Source organism: Setaria viridis, chromosome 1, assembly GCF_005286985.2.
Source record: "Setaria viridis chromosome 1, Setaria_viridis_v4.0, whole genome shotgun sequence".
Lineage (NCBI taxonomy): Eukaryota > Viridiplantae > Streptophyta > Magnoliopsida > Poales > Poaceae > Setaria > Setaria viridis.
This window is the reverse complement of record NC_048263.2, coordinates 24,087,528-24,109,197: the sequence shown is the minus strand read 5'-3', so window position 1 is coordinate 24,109,197 and position 21,670 is coordinate 24,087,528. Positions and strand designations below refer to the sequence as shown.

At 45.2% G+C, this 21,670-nt stretch overlaps 3 protein-coding genes across 4 annotated transcripts; 1 reads left to right on the top strand and 2 right to left on the bottom strand.

Moving 5' to 3' along the window:
* Positions 1 to 5,940: 5,940 nt before the first annotated feature.
* On the bottom strand, positions 5,941 to 8,257 carry LOC117852066 (acetolactate synthase 2, chloroplastic). Its single transcript, XM_034734000.2, has one exon. It carries the CDS (start codon positions 8,183 to 8,185, stop codon positions 6,254 to 6,256), a length of 1,932 nt encoding a protein of 643 aa, XP_034589891.1. The 5' UTR covers positions 8,186 to 8,257; the 3' UTR covers positions 5,941 to 6,253.
* Positions 8,258 to 8,600: 343 nt separating this feature from the next.
* Positions 8,601 to 10,955, top strand: LOC117852076 (uncharacterized). The gene is made up of 3 exons (XM_034734007.2): positions 8,601 to 8,806; positions 10,400 to 10,513; positions 10,586 to 10,955. Exons 1-3 carry the CDS (start codon positions 8,674 to 8,676, stop codon positions 10,630 to 10,632), a joined length of 294 nt encoding a protein of 97 aa, XP_034589898.1. The 5' UTR covers positions 8,601 to 8,673; the 3' UTR covers positions 10,633 to 10,955.
* A 1,006-nt stretch (positions 10,956 to 11,961) lies between these two features.
* On the bottom strand, positions 11,962 to 15,856 carry LOC117852048 (uncharacterized). Of its 2 annotated transcripts, none has more exons than XM_034733973.2 (2): positions 15,606 to 15,856; positions 11,962 to 14,766 (listed from the first exon to the last, which is right to left on the bottom strand). In XM_034733973.2, exon 2 carries the CDS (start codon positions 14,632 to 14,634, stop codon positions 12,454 to 12,456), a length of 2,181 nt encoding a protein of 726 aa, XP_034589864.1. In that variant the 5' UTR covers positions 14,635 to 14,766; positions 15,606 to 15,856; the 3' UTR covers positions 11,962 to 12,453. The 2 variants fall into 2 exon arrangements, with proteins under 2 accessions (XP_034589864.1, XP_034589873.1); XM_034733982.2 differs by lacking the exon at positions 15,606 to 15,856 and adding an exon at positions 15,249 to 15,581.
* Positions 15,857 to 21,670: the final 5,814 nt, after the last annotated feature.

The following is a 21,670-nucleotide window of genomic DNA, read 5'->3' as shown; positions in this document are numbered from 1 at the left end:
GGGGAGGCTGGAGGGAATTGTTGAATTGGGGAAAGGGGGCTTCGTGAGGGGTGGTGGGTACTCACCGTCTCACCAGACTCCAACGGGCGGCGGACTGGTTCTGGACAGCGGATGGCGGCGGTCCTGGATGGCTCCACTCGCCCACGAACGATGGAGTGGGATGCTGCAATGGGAAGGACGTCAGACGTTGCGGCCATCTGTGGTCGTCCACGTCCGTGATTGGCGGGGTGACTGGTGAGCCGCGGACGGCGTGTCTGGCGGGCGGGTATACAAGCGTCGCGGTGAGAAAAAAAAATTAGTTTTTGGTAGGAACACTTTCTAGCTCCCGATTTTTATGGGTACGCACCTTATCCCACCTCCCTCAACTCTTACATGTGGGTCCATCATAAGGGGTAGGGTGGACTCGATCTGGATGAGAAAGATTTTCAATTGTTTTCGATCTGTGTCCTCTACGGTAAATTAATGCAATTTTTATTTGGAGCGCATGGTGCCCAACAAGTAACTTTGACCATCAACTGCATGAAAATATGTTTTAAAGAAAACAGTAAGTCCGTTTGACGTTTTCTATTTTAAAAATGATCTCTTTGATTTGTACATTGTTTATACGATTTGGAGAAATAGCCAATAGCTATGGCTATTTTTTAAAATGCCGATTATCCCATTTATTTGCATTCTGATAATAATTTACAAGACTCAAGTCGTAAGAGGCCCTCTAGTTTAGAAGTATGCCAAATATTACAACATACTCCAACATACTAGCTGCCTAATACTCCCTTCGTTCCTGATACTCCATCCGTTCTAAATTGTAGGTTGTTTTAACTTTTCTAGGTGTATAGTTTTCTATACATCTAGTTATATGCTATGTCTAGATGCATACAAATATTCATAAATTTAGAAAAACTAAAACGACCTACAATTTGGAATGGATGGATTATCTTCTTTTACAGATTCTTGCAGGGCCCTCTCAACCGCTGCTAATACTACGACTACACTCAAATCGAACGACAAGTCAGAAAGAAAGCGTAAAGAAAGGGCTACTAGATGACGGAAAAGTGAGAGCAATTCTTTTTACTACTTCTGGGTTGCCTGCACAAATAGTTAATGTTGTGACGGCAAGGTCGGTGAAGTGTCACCGAAGGCGACGCTTTGTGTAGTTCGAGAAGTTAATGTGGAGTAGTTTATTTCTGTCAGTGACAAATTCTTTCACCGACCAATGTTTCTTTCTTTGTTTGGATACCCTGCATGATTTTGCAATGGAGCCTAGGCACTGCGCGGGGTTGGTGTGGTCACAAATGCCTGCTCGATCGTCTGTTCTTGTACGGCTGTACTTGTGCCCAATTTCTGCCCGGCGTTCAATCTTAAAATTTCAGTAGACAAAACTGAATAGAGCCGTTGTCATTGTCAAAACATTTCGGTTCTCTACCATGGCTTGGCTTTACTTGATGGAAAATTATATGCCAGAAGTTCAAATAGAGTTATGGTTTTAAAATATCGATAATCCCTCCATCTCAAAATAAATGTTCTTTTTAAAAAATTAGTGTACCTTTATAATCATTTTCTAGTTGGCTTTGATATTCAAGCTGGCTTACTAATTTCTGGACCCATTTAATTGTCCATGCACATGCACATGATTAAGTAAGCACACTCGTTCAGAAGGAGCTTGTTTCAAATGAGCTTGAGAGGTGCCAAAATTAATGTGTGGGTCCATTTAAACTGGTCAAAAATCTACAAACGCATTCTTTTTTGGAACAAATATTCTAAACAATAATATTTCAGTAGAAGTGGACAGGTAGAAAGCAGCTTATTATATTGGTAAAAAGGAATTTAGAACTAGTATAGATGGGCATTAAAAACAGTATAAAAAAGGGCGTCCGTCCAACCATTGGTATAAAACAGCCTAGTAGGCCTCTTTCCTTTTTCTTAAAAATGCTGATATATTTGTATTTCTATTCTTGAAGCAATTATCTGCTTATTCAATCCTCTCAATAAGAAAACAATTATCAATAATTTTAAAGTTTTTCAAGTTGAATGAACCAATTATTTTAGTAAAAACAATTTTATAGTATACAATCTTATAGGTTCAGATGATGCAGTATTAAAAAAAATGTTCAAAGGTGCGCCATGGAAGAAATCTTATGCGTAAGTTAGAATGATCGGTGATATATGGGACTACATTTATCTTCTCATAACATGCTTCTTTTTCTTTAAAAAAAATATATTTTTCATCCCTCAAATATTGTAAAAGTGTGACATTAATCCTTCGTATTTTATTTGGTATAAATCAACCCCTTAACTAACTAACCTGGTGCATTTATCATCCCATCTTAGTTAACAATGATTTTAGTATTATATAACATTGATATATTATATTGAAAATTTCTATACAAAGTTGCCATTAAGGAACGCGGGCTGATGTCTCACTAGTTGTTATCCAAAAGGTGGGGGGAGCACTTGGACCCATGCCTTTTGCTTCATCCGTGGACTATGGTCCAGCCACGTCAACATGTGTCAGCCGACATGCACCACATGGTGCCCTTCCGTAGCTCACAAGTTCTGTCACCCGGAATCCATCCATCTAACCGAGGTCGTCCAAATCTCCGTAACAACGCGCACACGAGAACGAACATCTCAAGGCGATTAGCTCCTGACGCAGAGGATGTTGGGATTTGGATATTTTTAACCTCCGGCGCAGCTTATTCTAACCACTGACCCAGTGACCACCGTGCGTGCATGATTACAAAAAGATCGGTGCGCACGCACGTAGTGGTAACAGTACAGTGTAGTAACGTGAGCTTGCACGTCTACAGAGAATGTTGTTGTATCATCACGGCACAGACTTATATGACTAGTTTTTTTTTGAAAATATGACTTATATGACTAGTTAGATGTCGAGAAATGTTCGTATTTTTTTTTTCAAAATTATAGAAATGTTCATATACGAAAATGTGGCTACACATGCTTTCTGCTGGCATGCTGCAGGCGACCGTTCTCTCTTTCAAGAGAGTCAGACACGTGCATTAGGTGATCGGTAACTGAAAAGTGAAATGTGTCGCGAGATAAAAGGTGAAAGGCGGAATGGAACGAAACAAGGGAGAGCCATCAGCTTTTATCTCGTCTTGCATGGATTGAGGAGCTCATCATCAACTATTCAACCATAGTCACAGAATTCGGGTCGATGCCTCGTTCCTCGACCCGGGGTCACCATCCCGAATTGAGGCTCGGGGTCGAGCAGGGTCAATGTCCCGTTCGTGGCTAGATCATCGCTCCATAGCAGCAGGATTACAACTTGGATCGAGTGGGTTGTATTGAGCAACAGGGGAGGGGAGATGAGAAAGACCGCCATTGCTAAGATATGGGATGCTGCCTCAATCGAAGAGGATGTCCTGCCGACGGCGGACAGTACCATGCAACTTGGGGAGCCATAGCAATCAGCATCAAATTAACCCTTCTCCAACGAATCTGAGAGCACAAGAGAGAAGAGGAGGCCATAGACAATCAATTTCACTAGTGCCTCATGCAAAGTGTTGTTGACGGTGAGTGATTTGTGACCGGCGGCGATAAGTTGCCTGAGTAGAGCAGCTGCAGGAAGGAGGCACAAGGTAGGGAGGCGGCTGCATGCATGACTCATAGTCTAAGGACAGTTAGGGTTACAATACATGGATAATGGGCTTGTGGGCCATCATACGCAGTCCAGATAAGTTGTTTTCTTGTTTTTCTTTTCTTATTTACTATGTTGTATAGAACTTTTGTATCATAGTTATAGCTCATCGACTCGGATTGATTGGGGTCAATCGTTCCAAACTACCCCTTCAACCCATGTTTTCAGACACTTGCGATCCTCATCCCTCAACCCCGACCCTCGATTCGGTCGACCCGACATTCTAGTGACTATGTGTTCAACTGCATGAACTGTGCCCTATCATTGCTGTGAAGATTGATTCATGATTGCAGGCAGATTGTTATGACCCTGTTCGAACACATTGGGGCCCGGATTCAGCCCACCCAAGATTTGATTTGTCCAACGTCGGCGGGTTCGGGTGCATACAACACCAATAGATCGCATATTCGTATCTAACTATAAGGTCGGGATACTTCCTTTTTCGTCCCTGCTCACTTATTGGCATGCTTTTTTTTTTTGCGGGTACACTTATTAGCATGTTTTTTTTTGCGGGTACACTTATTAGCATGCTTTTTGAGTGGTTTTTAAGTTTTCATCGAGAAGGTGGTACCCATCGTATTTTCCCTTTGTTTGTTTATACCGTTCTGGTAGGTCACTGGATCACCCCCAAAATCCACTCATTTGAATTAACCTTGTGGACGGATATATATGCATGCATCCGTAGGAATCAAGCCCGTATTTTAAAATTTGAGACCCGGGTGCTCAATGCAAAATGAGGCCATACATTTAGGAAGTCCATAGCTGCAACAAATGTTCATTGTTCAGGTTAAAGATTTAGGAACCAAGAAGTTCATGTTCGGCGAAAAGAAGAAGAACAAAACCGAAAAACCTACTCGTGCTCAAAACCTGCTGGTGCGTGCGACTTTGAGCTGCATCAGACATTCAGACCCAAAGTCCAAAATTCCCAAGCCCGAGGTGGTCATTCCTCCTCTTTCCTTTGGCAGGGTAGCAAGAGCAACCGATTGTCACGTACTCACGTCCCCAATCGATCGAGCTCAGCAAGAAGCATTGAACAAACAGATCGATGGATAATGGGGGAAACCGTGACTTAATTGATAGTAGTAGGAGCGAAATTGATTTTAATGATAAATCGAGGAGTTGTGGCTGCTGTTTCCTCTTCTAGTTAATCCAACTCCTTGTATGATGCTAACCAGAACATACTGCTGTAGGAATGAAATAAAGATTCTATATCTGCTTGCAAACTACTACGGAGTACTACAGTATATATGAATACGCACGAGCTCTAGCTAGTCGATAGTCACATTATTTTCTGGTCCCTACCGAGCCGACACGTGCACGAGCGTACGGTCGCACGGTAGCTACGCTTCACAACGTTGTCATGCGACGCCGTGTGCCCCAACTTCTCAATTGCACAAAATGAATCGCGAGAGAGAAACCCTTGGGGCGGTTGAGGTTCCAAGTTTAAACCAGCCTCCTAGGAAACTCGCTTCTAGAGCCTTAATAGAGGAAGGATACTTAAAAGATATGCAGAGGCAAAGAAAGGTCTACTTTTGCCATGTCATATAAGTTTGCTTCAGGGGCTTAGTATGTGTAACAAGGCAGCTGTACCTATTTAAACAATCATATGCATAGGAGAGAAGTGTTCTTTTAACAAGTGATTAATGATGTACTATCAGGTTTTTTCCTTCAAGCACCGCATCCTGATTCCTTCCGCACCGCATCCAGATGGGCCTTCCATGTACCTGCTGCCTTTTTTGAAGGGCTATGTACCTGCTGCCTTGTCTTGGGCCAAAAGTCTGGGGCCAAATTAGTAGAGTCCCAAAGTCTTTCTGGGCTGGATAAAAAAGCCTAGTTGCGTGGCCCAGGAACGTGACAATTTTTTTTAGGGAGTCAGCAGGAGTCCCCGACCTATATTTTTGTATATGGAGTATATGTGAAAAAATACGTGCATTTACATAAGCTTCAAGCTCAAAGGAAAAAAGAAAGAGAGCAAAGACCTATTGGAAGCTACTCAAGCCACAGGTTTATTGTCTCTCAACGTGACAATTACTAGCTTCAAGCTCCACCCATCGTCTTCAGTCTTCACTGAGAAATTAGACAGAGTATAAGCACACATTGTTTGGAGATTCTGTCTGTGTAGCTCAAGCTGATTTATGTGATGCCATGCGGACTGTACCCCCTTTCATGCACAATTGCGCGTGTTTTCATACAACATATGTTGACTTAGAATCGACTATAGGAGAACCATATGTATAAGAAATAAGGGAAGGAAATCAAGAACTTGAAAGGACTACAGAACAGAATTCAGAACCCGCTGCATAGCAGCACTTATTACCTTATTGACATGTAGGCACTTACATGATCTCTTAGGAGTTATGACGCATATGCCTGCATGAACGAAACAACAGACTACACAACTAGAAGGTTCGAAGCTACTTGAGATCATACCAGAGTACATCAAACAAGCACATTAGAAAACGAAGCAGTCCAGAGTTGACGCCCTAGAAATCGACACACAGGAGAACATCACATAGTTAAGACACACAACCACTCTTGTACTAGCTCATATGCATGTCAAAGAAAGGCAAGGGCGGCGCTCCCTGAATCTCAGGATCAATACACGGTCCTGCCATCACCATCCAGGATCATGTCCTTGAAAGCGCCACCGCTCGGGATCATAGGCAACACATGCTCCTGGTGCGGGACAATGATATCCAACAGGTATGGCCCTGGAGTCTCGAGCATCTTCTTGATTGCTGCACGGACCTCGCTCTTCTTTGTCACACGGGCTGCTGGAATGTTGAATCCTTTGGCAATCGTCACAAAATCTGGATATATCTCGCTCTCATTGTCTGGGTTCCCCAAGTATGTGTGTGCCCGGTTGGCCTTGTAGAACCTGTCCTCCCACTGCACCACCATCCCCAGGTGCTGGTTGTTTAGCACAAAGACCTTCACTGGGAGGTTCTCAATGCGGATCATAGCCAACTCCTGAATGTTCATTTGGAAGCTACCATCCCCATCGATGTCAACAACTGTGACACCTGGGTTGGCCACAGCAGCACCAGCAGCAGCCGGCAAACCAAATCCCATAGCCCCAAGACCAGCTGAAGACAACCATTGCCTTGGACGCTTGTAGGTGTAGTACTGTGCCGCCCACATCTGGTGCTGCCCAACACCTGTGGCAATGATGGCCTCTCCTTTCGTCAGCTCATCCAGAACCTGGATAGCATACTGTGGCTGGATCTCCTCATCAAAAGTTTTGTACCCCAGGGGGAATCCCCTCTTCTGCTGATCCAACTCATCATGCCATGAGCCAAAGTCAAAGCTCTTCTTTGATGTGATTCCTTCCAGAAGAGTGTTCATGCCCTGCAGAGCAAGCTTGACATCTGCACAGATGGACACATGTGGCTGCTTGTTCTTGCCAATCTCAGCCGGATCAATATCAATGTGCACAATCTTAGCCCTGCTTGCAAAAGCCTCAATTTTCCCTGTCACACGATCATCGAACCGCACACCAAATGCAAGCAACAGGTCGGCCTTATCCACAGCATAATTTGCATATACGGTACCATGCATACCAAGCATGCGCAGAGACAGTGGGTCGTCACTGGGGAAGTTGCCAAGGCCCATCAGAGTAGTTGTCACTGGGATTCCGGTCATCTCAACAAAGCGGCGCAGCTCCTCACCGGATGCAGCGCAGCCACCACCAACATAAAGAACAGGGCGCCGTGACTCACCAACAAGACGCAGCACCTGCTCAAGGAGTTCAGTTGCAGGAGGCTTGGGCAGGCGCGCAATGTACCCAGGCAGACACATGTGCGTGTCCCAGACCGGCACCGCCATCTGCTGCTGGATATCCTTGGGGATGTCAACGAGCACCGGCCCCGGGCGACCGGAGGAGGCGAGGAAGAACGCCTCCTGCACAACGCGGGGGATGTCTTCGACGTCGAGGACCAGGTAGTTGTGCTTGGTGATGGAGCGGGTGACCTCGACGATTGGCGTCTCCTGGAAGGCGTCGGTGCCGATCATGCGTCGGGGCACCTGGCCTGTTATGGCGACCATGGGGACGGAGTCGAGCAGCGCGTCGGCGAGCGCGGAGACGAGGTTGGTGGCGCCGGGGCCCGAGGTGGCGACGCAGACGCCGACGCGGCCGGACGAGCGCGCGTACCCGGAGGCGGCGAAGGCCTCCCCTTGCTCGTGGCGGAATAGGTGGTTCGCGATGACGGGGGAACGGGTGAGCGCCTGGTGGATCTCCATGGACGCGCCGCCGGGGTAGGCGAAGACGTCGCTGACGCCGCAGCGCTCGAGGGCCTCGACGAGGATGTCGGCGCCCTTGCGGGGCTCGGTGGGGCCCCACGGCCGGAGCGGGGTGGCCGGGGGAGCCGAGGTCGCCGTCGGCGCGGCGGGCGACGCCGCCGAGCACCTGATGGGCGCGGCGCGCCGGGCGGCGGACGGGAGGTGCGCGCGGCGCCTCGGCCTGGGCGAGGCGGTGGTGATGGCACCGGTGAGCGCGGCGGCCGCGGTGGCGGCGGTCGTCGTGGCCATGGTGGCGGCGGCTGTCTCGGAGGCGGCGGCGAGGGTTTGGGGCTTGGGGGCGAGTGGCACGGAAAGGGAGAGCCGGTTGATGCGCGTGGGAGCCTGGCTGTTTTGTGCGCGTGGCGTGAGAGAGATGTGTGGCTCAGATGGGATGGGAGTAGGAAAGCTTAGGCCACACTCGTTCGTCGCCGGGAGCCGTACACGCCAAACACTGACCGGTGGAGCATGCCGACGTGGGACCGACGTGTCGGCGGTTGTTGGAAAGGTGCTTTCCGCCGCGCGCTGGTACACGAGAGTGTGAGGGAACAGCGATTTGGACTCGTCTGGGGTAGTAGGGTCTGTGGACGTGGACGGGTACCTTCACTGACATGTGGGTCCCCGACAAACCGGTGGACCGAGCGAGGTCGGCACGAAGGGATCCGGCCGGAGTCCAAACGGGTCGCACCCGCCCGCGATCCGCGAACGCAGGGACTGAGGGAGGGACACAAGCGCGCAAGATGAGCAGCGGCGGCGGCAGCGACAAGTCCGGCTCGGGCGGCGGCGGGGCGGTGAAGACGCCGTCGGACTTCCTCAAGTCCATCAGGGGCCGGCCCGTCGTCGTCAAGCTCAACTCCGGCGTCGACTACCGAGGTCACCTCCCGCCCTCCGCTCCGTTCCCTCCCCTTTCGTCGCATCTACAGGCAATTTTGCAAACCCTACATCGAGAGGCACAGTCATGCTTGTTTAACTCCATCCGTTCTTAAATTTCAGGGGAAATTTAGGCCCTTTGTTGTGTTTAGCTGTCCATATGTCTGAGCTTTGCAATATTATTAGGTGGTCTAGAACAATGGGGCGATTTTGTTTACTGTTCCTTAAGATAACTTGTGCTTCACGGAGCGAGACAACCGGAATAAAATATGATATTTGTGACCCCCTTGAGATTTTTGGTCTGGCTCAAGTGATCTTGACGCGCCTAATCAGATGCGTTAAACCCTAGGTGGTGCCTCTGTAGGTTTGTTGTTTTGAACAAGTCCCCTGCAGAATTTTAGGCCTGGTATTTGGTTATGCATATAAGCATGCCCTGCACGGTCTTGTACTCTTGTTAGCCTGATGGATTGATTTACCATTTCAAAGCCGTGGATGGTGTTATGATTTACTGTATAAAAATTTCAATCCTAGTAAAATTAACTCGTATCAGTATATGATTCATGCGGGCTCTGGAGAAAATTGTGTGCTGCTCTATTATGGATTATGATTCAGGGGACAGTGGAGCTGTGGGGAGGTGCAATATTCTTGCAAAAGTTGTGATTTTCAGTAGTCACATATGGTTAACATTGTAGTTGTGATCATTGATATGTTTTTCACTTGAATATTGACTCCCCTGTAATGGATATTAAAATACGGATTAGCATTAGCCTGCAAGACCCTGGTTGCAAACATATAACCTGGTGAGTGAAATTGAAAACTTCTTCTTTACCAGAGAAGGGTAGACAATGGATTGTATAACCATTTGTTCAATTATGTGTGTATCTTGCACTGAGGAAACTGGATATCCCCAAAATGGAATAACGATGATTTTTTTTGTTTGTTAAACTATCCGTATCGGAATGTGAACATATAACCATATGAAGATTCGCTGCTGTCAGTGGATCTCAAAGCATGATTACCATATGATTATATTCTTGAATCGTGGTTTAGATCATTGTACAGTATCATACTCTTCGTAATTGTTGTATGTAGTCCCTACAATGAATATTTGTTTTTAATAATTCTTGAAGTATAAGTGACATGATAATGTGATACTTAGAAGTTCCACATTCTTAGTATTTTCCACCTTCAAACAAAAAAAAAGGGATGCTCATTCTGCTGTTGAGTCCTGTTACTACAAGTCTGTGTACTTGTGGTGAGTATCCAACCTATGTTAATTTCCTTGTTCTATGAGATCTTTTAAAATAAAGCAGAACATATATATACAGAAGTTGTGGTGCCATGTTCCTAGTATATCCATTATGTTAAATAATGCTGAATTTGCTGGAAGATTCATTTCCAAATTCTCCTCTTTTGATATTCATGGTGACCAATAAGTAGTGCTCATATTTATGGATGAGGGCCGCATATATGCTGAAGGATAAATTTGTCTCTGTTTCTACTTTTAATTGCATGGATAAATTAAAATAAAAACGAATTTGGTTAAACTAACTGCTTGTTCGATAACGCTAATGGAGCTTTTCTGATCCAAATAAGGTATTCTGGCTTGTCTTGATGGATACATGAACATCGCGATGGAGCAAACTGAAGAGTATGTGAATGGTCAGCTAAAGAACAAATACGGTGACGCTTTCATAAGAGGAAACAATGGTATGCATTGTGCCACATTGATATTCTGAGATATATGTTGTGCAAACTCTGATAATGGTCTTCTGAGTGCAGTATTGTACATCAGTACATCCAAGCGTACCCTTACCGACGGTTCTTGAGGAGGAACTGTTGGCATCTTCAGTGCCAGCCTTGCAACTTGATCGATTATGAGTGACTCGTATTATTTTCTTTTCCATTCTCATCTTCTATCTTGTGAGCGAAAATTGCAAAAACGAAAGGGGAACTGAAATGAATTGATTGGAGTTGTACTGACAGCAATGCTTGATGTAGCAGTGTGTAACTCTGTCCACAAGTGCGCTCAAGATATCTGGTGGTAATTCGACCTCTAGTGATACAGATAAGACTCTAGTGTCATAAACTGAAATGTCTGCTATCTCATTTATTTTGTGAATAAATACCAGATTGTCGATCTGTGGCATCATTATCGTTGTTGGATCTCGATGAGGGGCGTGAGGGCAGGCATCAGCCCATCGTTGCACACATCTGCTCATCCTACTTTAAGTGCAGCATTTATCTTACACGCTTTAGGTTATTCCTTTTAGTCGCCACTGCAGTTTGCTGGATTAGTAAAGTAGCTGATTTTGGTCGCTGGACTGTTTCAGCGTCGTCCAACTATAAGATTGTGTGAACAAATGTAGCATTAGAAGCCTTGTACCAGACCCTGGTGGACATACGAACGACTGCAGCATTAGAAGGATTGTACAGACCGTGACGTATTATGGCGTTTCAACTTAGAATTATGGTGTTAGCGTTTTGCCCTGGCATCTTTGTTTCAGCTTGCAATTGCAAGATGACACCCAGATTGATAATATTGGATTGTAAAAATCTAGCTCCTAGATGCCAACAATATAGCAATCTATGTTGCGTCAGCTTGCAAGGATTGTAAGCCTAAATTTTACAAGGGTACAAACCATTTTCCACACCGATGTAACAATGCTTAATTCACATATTCTTCTACAATATCGGAACATCTCTGGAAACCATTTATTCCGTAACGATATACTGTCTGCCAGTCTGGCTTCCACACTGTCAATAACTAAATATGTACACTTCAGAGTGGGTCAATTTTATGAAGATCTTGTCAGTATCCTGGTCCAGCAATGCAAACATTTTGTGATGTGTAAACTCCAGGTGGATAAAATTAGAAAACTTCCAAACAGGCCCTTACTGCTTTCGATAAACAGATTTACATAGGCAAAGTGGAAGGATAGAACAGCTAAAAGCAGCAGAGCCCTGGCAACAAATTGGAAATGAGTCAAATTTGTTTTGCATTTGTTTCTCCAATTCAAAACGATAAAATGGCAAGGTGAAATTGAAAGCGTGATTAACCTCTGAATATCCACATACCATTTATATGATTTCATGGCACGTAAATATTGTACAAGTGTAAAAGGGAGCAAGTAATTATTACCACAGAGAAGACAATGTTTAACCAAAATGACTGAATATGCCAATCATAAGGACAATACTGTGGATTAAGGAAAATACAACATAATAAGTAAATGAGTGCCGGTACAGAGTAAAGTCTGGCAGCAGCCTAAAACTACGCTCTTACTTAGACTAGCAGCATATCCTGAGTGACACCTACCTCGCGCCAAGTCATGAGGCCTGCCATCATTTGAGAACGGGCCTCATCACAACAAGTGGCATCCCGATAATTGTTTACTCTATGTGACAATAATATTACAATACAATTAAATGTCAGAAATGCCTAATTAGGTAGCAACAGTCAAAGGCCTTCAACATTAACTATTTAACCTTGAGTATAGTCCTCGCTCATCAGCCAGAAGTTCGATGACAGATTAAGCCTTAAGGCAAGTGAGCGAAGCAATGCTGACAGGTCATATGTTCAGTGAAGTGCATATTGATACTTCAGCCAAGCTAGCTAGTTAGCTAGTAGTTGCAGGTCCGGAGGAGTTCTAATCTGAACTTCCCTGCACAGTATCTTCCTTAACATCCTCAATAACCTTAAGAAGGTCAACTGGAGTAGCGGCAGGGTCCAACTCATGGCAACCTTTAGGAGCATTATTTTTTTCTTCCCCAGTGAGCAGGCGAGAAGGAACACGATGTGAGAAGCGGAAAAGCTCTTCCTTTGGTATTCTTCTGACAACATCAGGGCCCGTGTGCCTGTGGAACACTGCTTTGAAACCAGCTACCTTCAGCAACGGGATGACATTCACACCTTGCTCTTCAGTGAAATCGTCAATCACTTCTACTATCTCATACTTGTATATCACATCATCTGGTGTAAGCTCATTCCAATCAGAAGACCAGTTCCGGTACACAGCCCATGTATCACCTTTCTTTGGAATAATCCTGATAATTCCTCGAGGGCCCTTAGTCCAGCTAACTCTGTGGGAAAAGATGTTGACTGTTTCAGTAATCTGGTATCTTCCAACCCTAAAATCACCACATGTCTTTGTGAAACCTGAGGCAATCCAGTTTATTGGTGCCAGTTCACTGTTGGACTTAGAATTGAGGAAGCTCATTCGGATCCTGAAAGGTTTCATTGAAATAACTTTCTGTACCATTGCATATAGACGAGGCATGCCATCTTCACTGTCGTATGTAGCCCACACCTGATCATTGCCGAAAGCTCTTTCCGTGCGATCTTTGTCAAAATCATGGAAATCTGGGTCAGGGACATCTATGGACACAGGTACACGCTTCTGTTCCGGATTCAATTCATCAGTTGCAGGAATTTCGACATCCGCATATTTTGAGCTGTATTTCTTGCATTTGTTGATTGGATTGTCAGAGAAGATGCCATTAACCTTTATATTGTTTTCAACATGCTTCTCTCTTCTATCTGTTTTCCTTTTCTCTGCAAACTGACTAGATGACAAAATATTCAAGCCTTGTAATTTTTCACGAACAGCTGTCTTGGCTTTCTCGAGAAGAAGTGCTCGGGTGTCAAGTTGGAAAATCTCCCTCAAGACATTAGCTTTTCTTCCACTTACTGCAGATCTAAACTTTTCCCCTGACGTACCATTAACCCTTCCTGCATCAGCAATCACAGTCATGCCTGCAGTTGCAGCCACAGTCTCCACATCACAATCCACAGATGCATATGCATAGCCATTATTAATATTCCGCCTCCTCTTTGAATGCCGTCCTCGCCCTGATGGATACTCATTGCTACTTGAAAAATAATTGTATATGTAGTTCTCATGTTTTCTTTTCGATTTTTCTAAGGCCTGTGTACTGTAACCATTTGCACCAGCAGCACCTGTTGTCCTGGGGTATTGATTGAACTGGAAACTTTGGTTATTGTACGACTCATAAGTGTTCTCTTGTTGGTATGCTCCATGTCCTGTGCCTGGAATGCTTGAGGTTCTGCTTGCTGACTGATACGAATGATCAACAGTAGTGTGATTCTTTTGCTGCTGCGCCTTGGTCGTCCAGGTGAATGACGAACTGGTTCCATTGCAGGGAAATCCAGTTTCTACAGCCATGAATGCATGGTGACAGTTTGGGCACAGAAGGTTGTGGTTCAGATAAATTCTCAAGTACTCGTACTGCATCCTGCAGCGGTTGCATGATGTCCAGAATGTGTCAGCCCCTGAAGGACAAGTAGTAGCCTCGACTGCTGCTGAGGCAGCGGCTGCAGCATTTTTCCGTGCTCGCTTATTGGCCTTCATATCACAAGCATACAAACCATTGGTCCCATTGATGGCTGAATGATCTCTCCTCTTCTGATCATAGAGCATCTTCCTGCTCTTGTCAGACAACACACTCCATGCCTCTGAGATAAGTTTGAAGGCAGCCTCTGCGCCAACCGACTTGTTCTTGTCTGGGTGCAACTGGAGAGCTAGCTTTCTGTACTGTTTCTTCACCTCCTCCTCATCAGCCCAGGCAGTAAGAGACAGTATCCTGTACCAATCACTCTCCCCATCAATCTTCGACTCAGATGCAAGGTGAACGTCAAGCGTCGAGATCATCTGGGATATGCCCTCAAGTGTTGGGCACAAGTTATGCGCCTTGATGGCTGACCTCCGGGCACCCTTGATGTTACGCGCATGGAATTTGCGCTCTGCTGCATGCTTTGCTTTGAGGGCTTCCTCCTCCATCGCATCTTGGGTACTTGGGTCTGCACTCATCTTCGGCTTCAGCCAAGCAGTCGATTGATCTTGACTCTTGAGCAGGAACAAAAGAGCCCAAGACCAACCACTGTGAAAGAACTTAATACACTCGCATCAATCCAGGTGCTGTGCGAATTACCACGGCAAGATCTGCACGAAAAGTGAAAGCGTTAGGAATGTCCTAGAACAGACGCAAGAAATGAAGCACCAGCCGCTAAAAATTTGCACCGAAATGGGACTTGCGGCACAGGACAGCTAGAACCCCAAATATTTTCCACATGAAAGATTCAAGCTTTCCTTCACAAAACCACAAAATCTCAAACCTAGGAGCAAGTCCAACGAAACCCTCATCCGAACCCCTTCTTTTGAAGGCCGGAACGCAGAAAACGTGCTCCAACAACACCCTCATCCGAACCCCGAGACCCCGACATTTGAGAGAGCCCTCATCTTGGTTGCCTGATCTCTCATCGACGACCGCCCACGCCATAGGCTCCTCCCCTCGCGTGTGCCTGCACGAGCCCCCACCCGGATCTCCCCCATCGATGCCGCCTGCAGTACGAGCGCGATTTGGTGTCCCGACGGCCAAATCTAGAAACTAGAGTGAGGGGCAACGGAGGGAGAGGGAGGCCTACCGGCGCCCTGCCTACCATCTTGCCGCCTCCCGGGGCGCCGGCCGCCGGGGCAGTGGAAAAATCTCCTGGGCCGCCCGGCAGGAACAGGCCGCGCGGCGCCCGCCAGCAGCAGGCCACACCCCGCTCAGCCGCAGGAAGCGCGCCGCCAGCCGGCAGCTGGCCGCTCGGCCGCAAGAAGCGCGCCGCGTGGGCCGGAGGTGCTGCGGTGTGGTGGTTTGGGAGAGAGATGAGCTGTGCTTCCGAAGCAGGTAACGCCACCCCACACCAAAGGCTCGATCTGGAACTACTCGCCGCCGCACGCCGCAAAGCGAAGCTCGATCGGAAGCTAAGGAGAAGGGAAATCGATGTCGGAAGTACCTGCGCCAATCTGCTGGAGGAGATGCGCGAATTGACGGAGATTCGAAGCCACGAGCGCCTCCAAAATTGTATTTTCCCCCCAAATTTATCAGGGGGCTTAAAATACAGGCCTTTTCTTTTTTTCTTTTTCTGCTCAAACTCTCAGTCAAACTCGCCGAAAAATATTTGGTGCTGAGGGGTACTTGTAGGGAAAAAGTAGGTCACTTGCTAGGAGTAAAAAAAAATACCGATCTGTTTTGCTCCCCTGCAAGTTTTGAACTTTGCCCTCATTTGATGCCAAATACTAATTTTCCTGGGTGCCACAAGCTTAACCATGGTTCAGACTTCAGAGCAGTACAGGGGCTTCGCTGTCATTTCGCCACCTGGACTAAGTGCACTGTTAAAGCAAATTCAGATGCTGGACGACGCGTATTTTAGCTTAATTCTTGATTTTAAAGGCTTAATGATTATTGGCTGGAGGTGTGATGGTTACAGTGAGGAGCACCTGCATGTGAAAGGCAGCGGGGTTCATAAATATCCCGGCAGTGGGACCCACAGCATACACCGCGAAAGCATACATCACACATGTATACGAGTGTACGTATACGGCACTTTATTCGGTCCGTTTCGGCGAAGCCATGCCAGCCAGAACGGTAACCCACTGTCGCGGTTAGCTTAACCAGGCAGGAGGGGGGCATTTCGGCCATTTCGCAGCCGAGGGTTAAAATCACGGCCACCAAACAGGAAAAGTCCCTCTGAGATACGCCTGTGTTTGTGGTTCGCGTACGTGTACGCATGCCAGAAACCCTTTTTGCACCCGTGGGACCCACCTCCCCATGTTTTCTCATCAATAAGTTAAGTACCTTCCTCCTCTACAGCAACAGCAGCGTCATCATTATTGACCTTTCTGGTGCCCCTGTACCGTCATGTAGTAAAAGAGACTGATGCTGCACCTCTACCATGGTTTAATCCACCAGCTGCTAATGACTGAATCTGAATGAGCTTGTTTGTTCAAGAGGTACCAGATAGAAGAAGCCCATTTTAAGCTGTGAGGAGCGGAGCCTGCATGAGTTTCCTTAAGTCCTAAGCAGGTCATGGCATCTGTTCTTGTTTGAGCAGGAGCTTGTAGAGGGATGTTCAGAACAACAGATTCCTCAGCCTCAAGATAACACCCGGTCCACTGGATCCTTGCAGCCTGCAAGTGAATCTTGGAAGCCAGCGTGGGTGTGGCAGTCAAGGCCAGAAGCTGCCCAATGCAATATAGGATGGTAGGTGTTTCCAAGCTTCAGGTATGGAATTGTTCTGTTCGGTCCTTCAGCATTTGCACTTTTGCAGGGATTAGAAGCTGGCACTGCCCTTCTGAAGTGATACTGAATGTCGACGTGGACCGGTAACTGAAGCGCACAGGAGGAAGATAAAATGCCAAGTAGTTTCTTAGGTATGAGTAACTGAGCACGTTGCACCTTTAGATAATGCATGTCAGCATGTGCCAACCAGACCTTCAGAGTTGAGGCCAGTGGAGCACTCAAAACAGGACAAGAGTTGTTGTCGGAAGCTCTGAACGCAGTGGGCATCTGGGAATGCTCTTCGAGTCTTCGTGCTCCATTCGTTCAGTTGAAGGATTTGCATGTAGTTTCAGCGATGGCTCCACAGGCAGCAGGTGATTGACACAACAGTGCTCAAGCAAAGGGGCTTTTGCTTTTCTGGTTCTGTGAGCAGCGGCTGGGCTGGGTATTCAAACAGCTGAACATAATGATATTCCGTCTGAAAGAGATATTCTGTCGCCGTTGGTGAACTGAGAACTAAATGCACCAAGGTTCAGCATAACAAGATGTTCACATTGGCTGAACCAAAATGTGAAATGCTCAGCATAACAAGAGATAAATGCGAGGTGCAGTTGTCAGAATCTGAGTGGCTGGGAACCTCTGCATCAGCTCCCAGTGCAACTGAGGAGGAGGCACTCAACGGCGTTTGTCATTTTATAAGATAAAAAGGATGAAAAAAAATGAAGTAGAAAGACCCGGGACCGTCGTTTTGAGATAATCGCAGAGAGTAATTCCCTGGATCATCGATTGACGGTGGTCAAAGGACAAGATCTGTGTCTTCGCTCTTCGCGGACTTGGCATGAAGGAGAGAGAAAAGAAAGAGTCCCAGCTTGTGTTGGCCCGAATCTATCTGGCCCAATGGGCCAACAAGCCCAGGCCAAAATTCTTCTGTTTCGCAGAACCAGATGGTTATTGTTTTTTACCCGGTCGCGGTGATGCCTATGGGTAGGCCCCGGAAGTTGACCAAAGGCAAAGCAAAAGTTAAAAGATGGCCTTGTATTTTTTTTTAAAAAAAAGACAGCCTTCATGGTGCTAGCCGCTAGGTGCGCGAAACCATCACCGTCGGATCCTCCTCATCTCATGTGAGATTTGCATGTGAACAAATGAGTGCTCCTGGTAGCGGATCTATGACTTCAAGTAATGAGGCTTAATTTCCCCTTATTTCTTCTTTCTCCTCTCTTTTTCTTTTTCTTCCTTTTTTTCTTTTTCCTCCTCTTCATCCATAGCTGAAATTTTAAGAAGATTTCGGGGCCTTCATAAGTTGCGCGGAGGTAAACCTGATTGCCCCCTCGTTTTCGAGTTGGATGAAATAACCATGAGAAGTAAAATTTTAGTTAAATGAAGGATCCAGAAACTTTGATGCATAATAAGGTACTGGAAGACAGCGCTCCCTTGTGTCTTCCAAATTGACACGTCATGAGGGTGAGACCAAACGCATGAACTTGACTTCGTTCAGAAAGGTGTCAACGCGAGCTAAATGTCTTGGTTCCTTTTTTTTATAACACAGTACGACGCATACGCTCACATATATGCTGCATATTCGCCCCTATGAATACATGCACGCAACTCTATCTCTATAAGCACCTCTAAGAGACCGAAAGTCAACACTGGCGCCTTGTTATCGACGGGCAGGTCGCTTACCACTGAAAGAATAGCGCCGTTAGATCCTGAAATAGGGTAAGTTCCACCATAAAGAACCTTACCAACTGAGCTATGTTCAGTTTGCAAATGTCTTAGATTTTTTTATAGTATAGATTGGCTATCCCTTAAATTTGAGAAGCCTAAGATGACTATCACTTTTTGACAAGTCCTCTGTTATGTCTAGACGATATGCAATGAACCAGGTTTTGGCATAGTATGGTCAGTTATTTCTCGCGGCGAATAAAGATATGGGCAATCGCAGGTCCCATGTTAAGGGCCTTATACTTAAGGCTATATGCATGATATCTGATTATACTTTATATCATCACCATTCACATCTGTTGCCTAGATTCTTGAGAATTAAGACCATTGACCAAGATGACTAAAACTGTTGTGACTCTCATTTTCAACAAAGATCATTAACCCACTGATCAAGTTAATGCAGCTTAGTGGTTCCTGTGTGGAGACTGACAATGAATGGACTCACAAAATTAGTAACGCGTTATAAAAAATTGTTGTTTCATTTGTTGCTTTGAAAAGCAAAATATATACTGAATAATATAGCTCAAAAATGGTTTTTGTGTTCCAATTTTCAAGCCAACCAAATACACGAAGCATGCACCAACCTAATATTGACAGACTAAGTGATTTGTTTGTGAAATATATATATATATATATATATATCTTTTTATATATAAGGTGAGTAGCATTTGAAAGAAAATAACATAGTGTTCTTTGACACAACGTTAAATTCATAAATTGAGACGGTTTATTGATGCCTTCATCTATTTACTTGCAGAATAGGACTAACTGTTGATCATTTTCAGGAGTTGGACCATCAGAGGACAAAGTAGGGGTCGCCAAAATTGAGACATTGGAAGAGCATGCATCTGTTTGGAGAAAGGTACAATTTTGACCTTAAAATGTCAAAAATGTTACATTAGGTATTGAAAAGGAGTTATTTTACTTTTGTTGCAGAGGCACCACTAATAATAATTTAGGAGGTATCACTGTTTGATACCTAGGTACAAAATCCCTGTTTGTATTTTTGGTAGCTCTTTGTACTTCTCCAAGTACCGTGAACATACTCATTAATTAAAATTTAATGAGGTTCGTGCATGCTTTGTCCCGTCAATGTCGTATTTGTTAGTTGATGAAAATATTTTTAGAGTAAATTTTACTGGCCATCCTTAAACTTGCCCCAGCTCTCTTCCCAGTCCGGCTAGTCTCAAACATACATAATGATTCTTAAATTTGTCCCATGCTCTCATCCCGGTCCTTCACTTATACCGAGTTCTCGTCCCAGTCCTATCAAAATGCATATAACAGTTATTAAACTTGTCCCACACTCTCATCTAGATCCATATACTTCCAAAATGCATTCATTTATTTAGAAGACACTTTTGTGGATTATTTCTATCTTTTAGTATTTCAAATCAAGTTCTAATCGCAATCAAAATTGATATGAAAATTCATGAGGAAATCATTACAAACACATGGGTGACTAATAATCTTGGATACAAGATTTGATGATTTTTAGAGTTGTTATTTTAACAAATTTATTTAATAATTGATTTTATTTTAGAGATTAAAAAGAATGTGAAAACCATTTAACCCCCGCTCTAAAAATTATTGAGAAAGTTACATAAAACATTTTGACTTTGGGCTATTCAGATATTTTGATATTTCACACTCAATTTGTGATGATTTCTCCGTAGAGTTTGGATCAGCTTTGTGGGATTCGAACTTGGTTTGAAATCCTAAAATTCATAAAATCTTTTTTCGAAATAAATGAATACATTTTGAAAGGATGTGGACCTGAATGAGATTGAACGATAAGTTTGAGGACCGAGATAGGAGCGTGGGACAAGTTTAAGGAGTGTTATGTGCATTTTGAGAGTACCGGAATTGAGATGAGAACTCGGGACAAGTTTAAGGACTGATGGTGAATTTTTTTTCATATTTGTAGGTCTCAATCCTGTTGTAATCGTATTTACCTTTATCTTCTAGAAATCGAGTTCTATCTCCAATACGGCTAGTAGTTTGAACTAAATAAGAATTGTATACTACGAGCCTTGGAGATGAAGTTGTGCTCAGTACTAGAGATAGATTGTACCTTTGTTTCGGTAGTATATAAACATATGCGGCCTCTACGGAGGTAGTACGTTCCAAATCTTTACAAATACTATTAACAAATAACAAATTATATATAATATCAGCACTGCAGTGCTGTGCTCGGACAATGCAAATCTGTTTAAACATCCTAAGTCATTGCAGGAAATTGAGAGTGAAATTAAGATGAAATTAAGAACTTAAAGCTCCTCGTGGATCAATTTTGTATTCTTCCCACGAATAGGGCCGAATCAACCACGAAAACAGTCCACATAACCTCGATCGGTGTAGGCGCCAATACACGAGCGCGGTCCCCTCTTGGTGCTACCAATACCTCTTCTCTGCGTAGCGTAGCTCATATGGAACTGAATATAGCATGTGATACACCTTACTTATAGGCCATCGATAGGACCGTATCATGCAGATCTGTAGACACCTCCATATTTCAAGCTTTCAAAACACACTCCCACAGTCTTGTGTGCAACTTAGCTTTGGAGCTCTTTTCGGTAGAAGTTCTGCCGAGGCATCTTCGGTGGATCAGGTTCTCCCGCTACTGTGTTTTCAATTTGCCTTGGTTTTATTCATCTGTTCACATTGCCACCATGATGGGCTCAATCGTCGCCGTTGTGGTTGCTCCATCGCTTCCTCCCATCCCACTAACGAGAACGAAGTTTGCCCACCTTGCTCGCCACCCTACCACTGATCCGCCATTTCACCCCCTCGCCCGCGCCTTTTGCGCCATCGATCCACCGCCTTGCTTCCTCACCCGATTCCCGTCTGCCATCGGCTACCTTGTTGGCCCCTCGCCTGCTCCTGCCACGCCGTCTGCTAGCAAAAGTTGGGTCAAGGACAAGTCAGCCTGCACCGGTCTTGCCAAAAAGGATCAAGGGGTTCATGGTCTCCAACCGTGCCTTGCTCGACAAAAGATGGGTGACAGATAAGCTCGCTGGCTCCGCACCTGCTGCTGTGTTGTCGAACAGCGAATGCGGCAAGTCGAACTTGAAACCC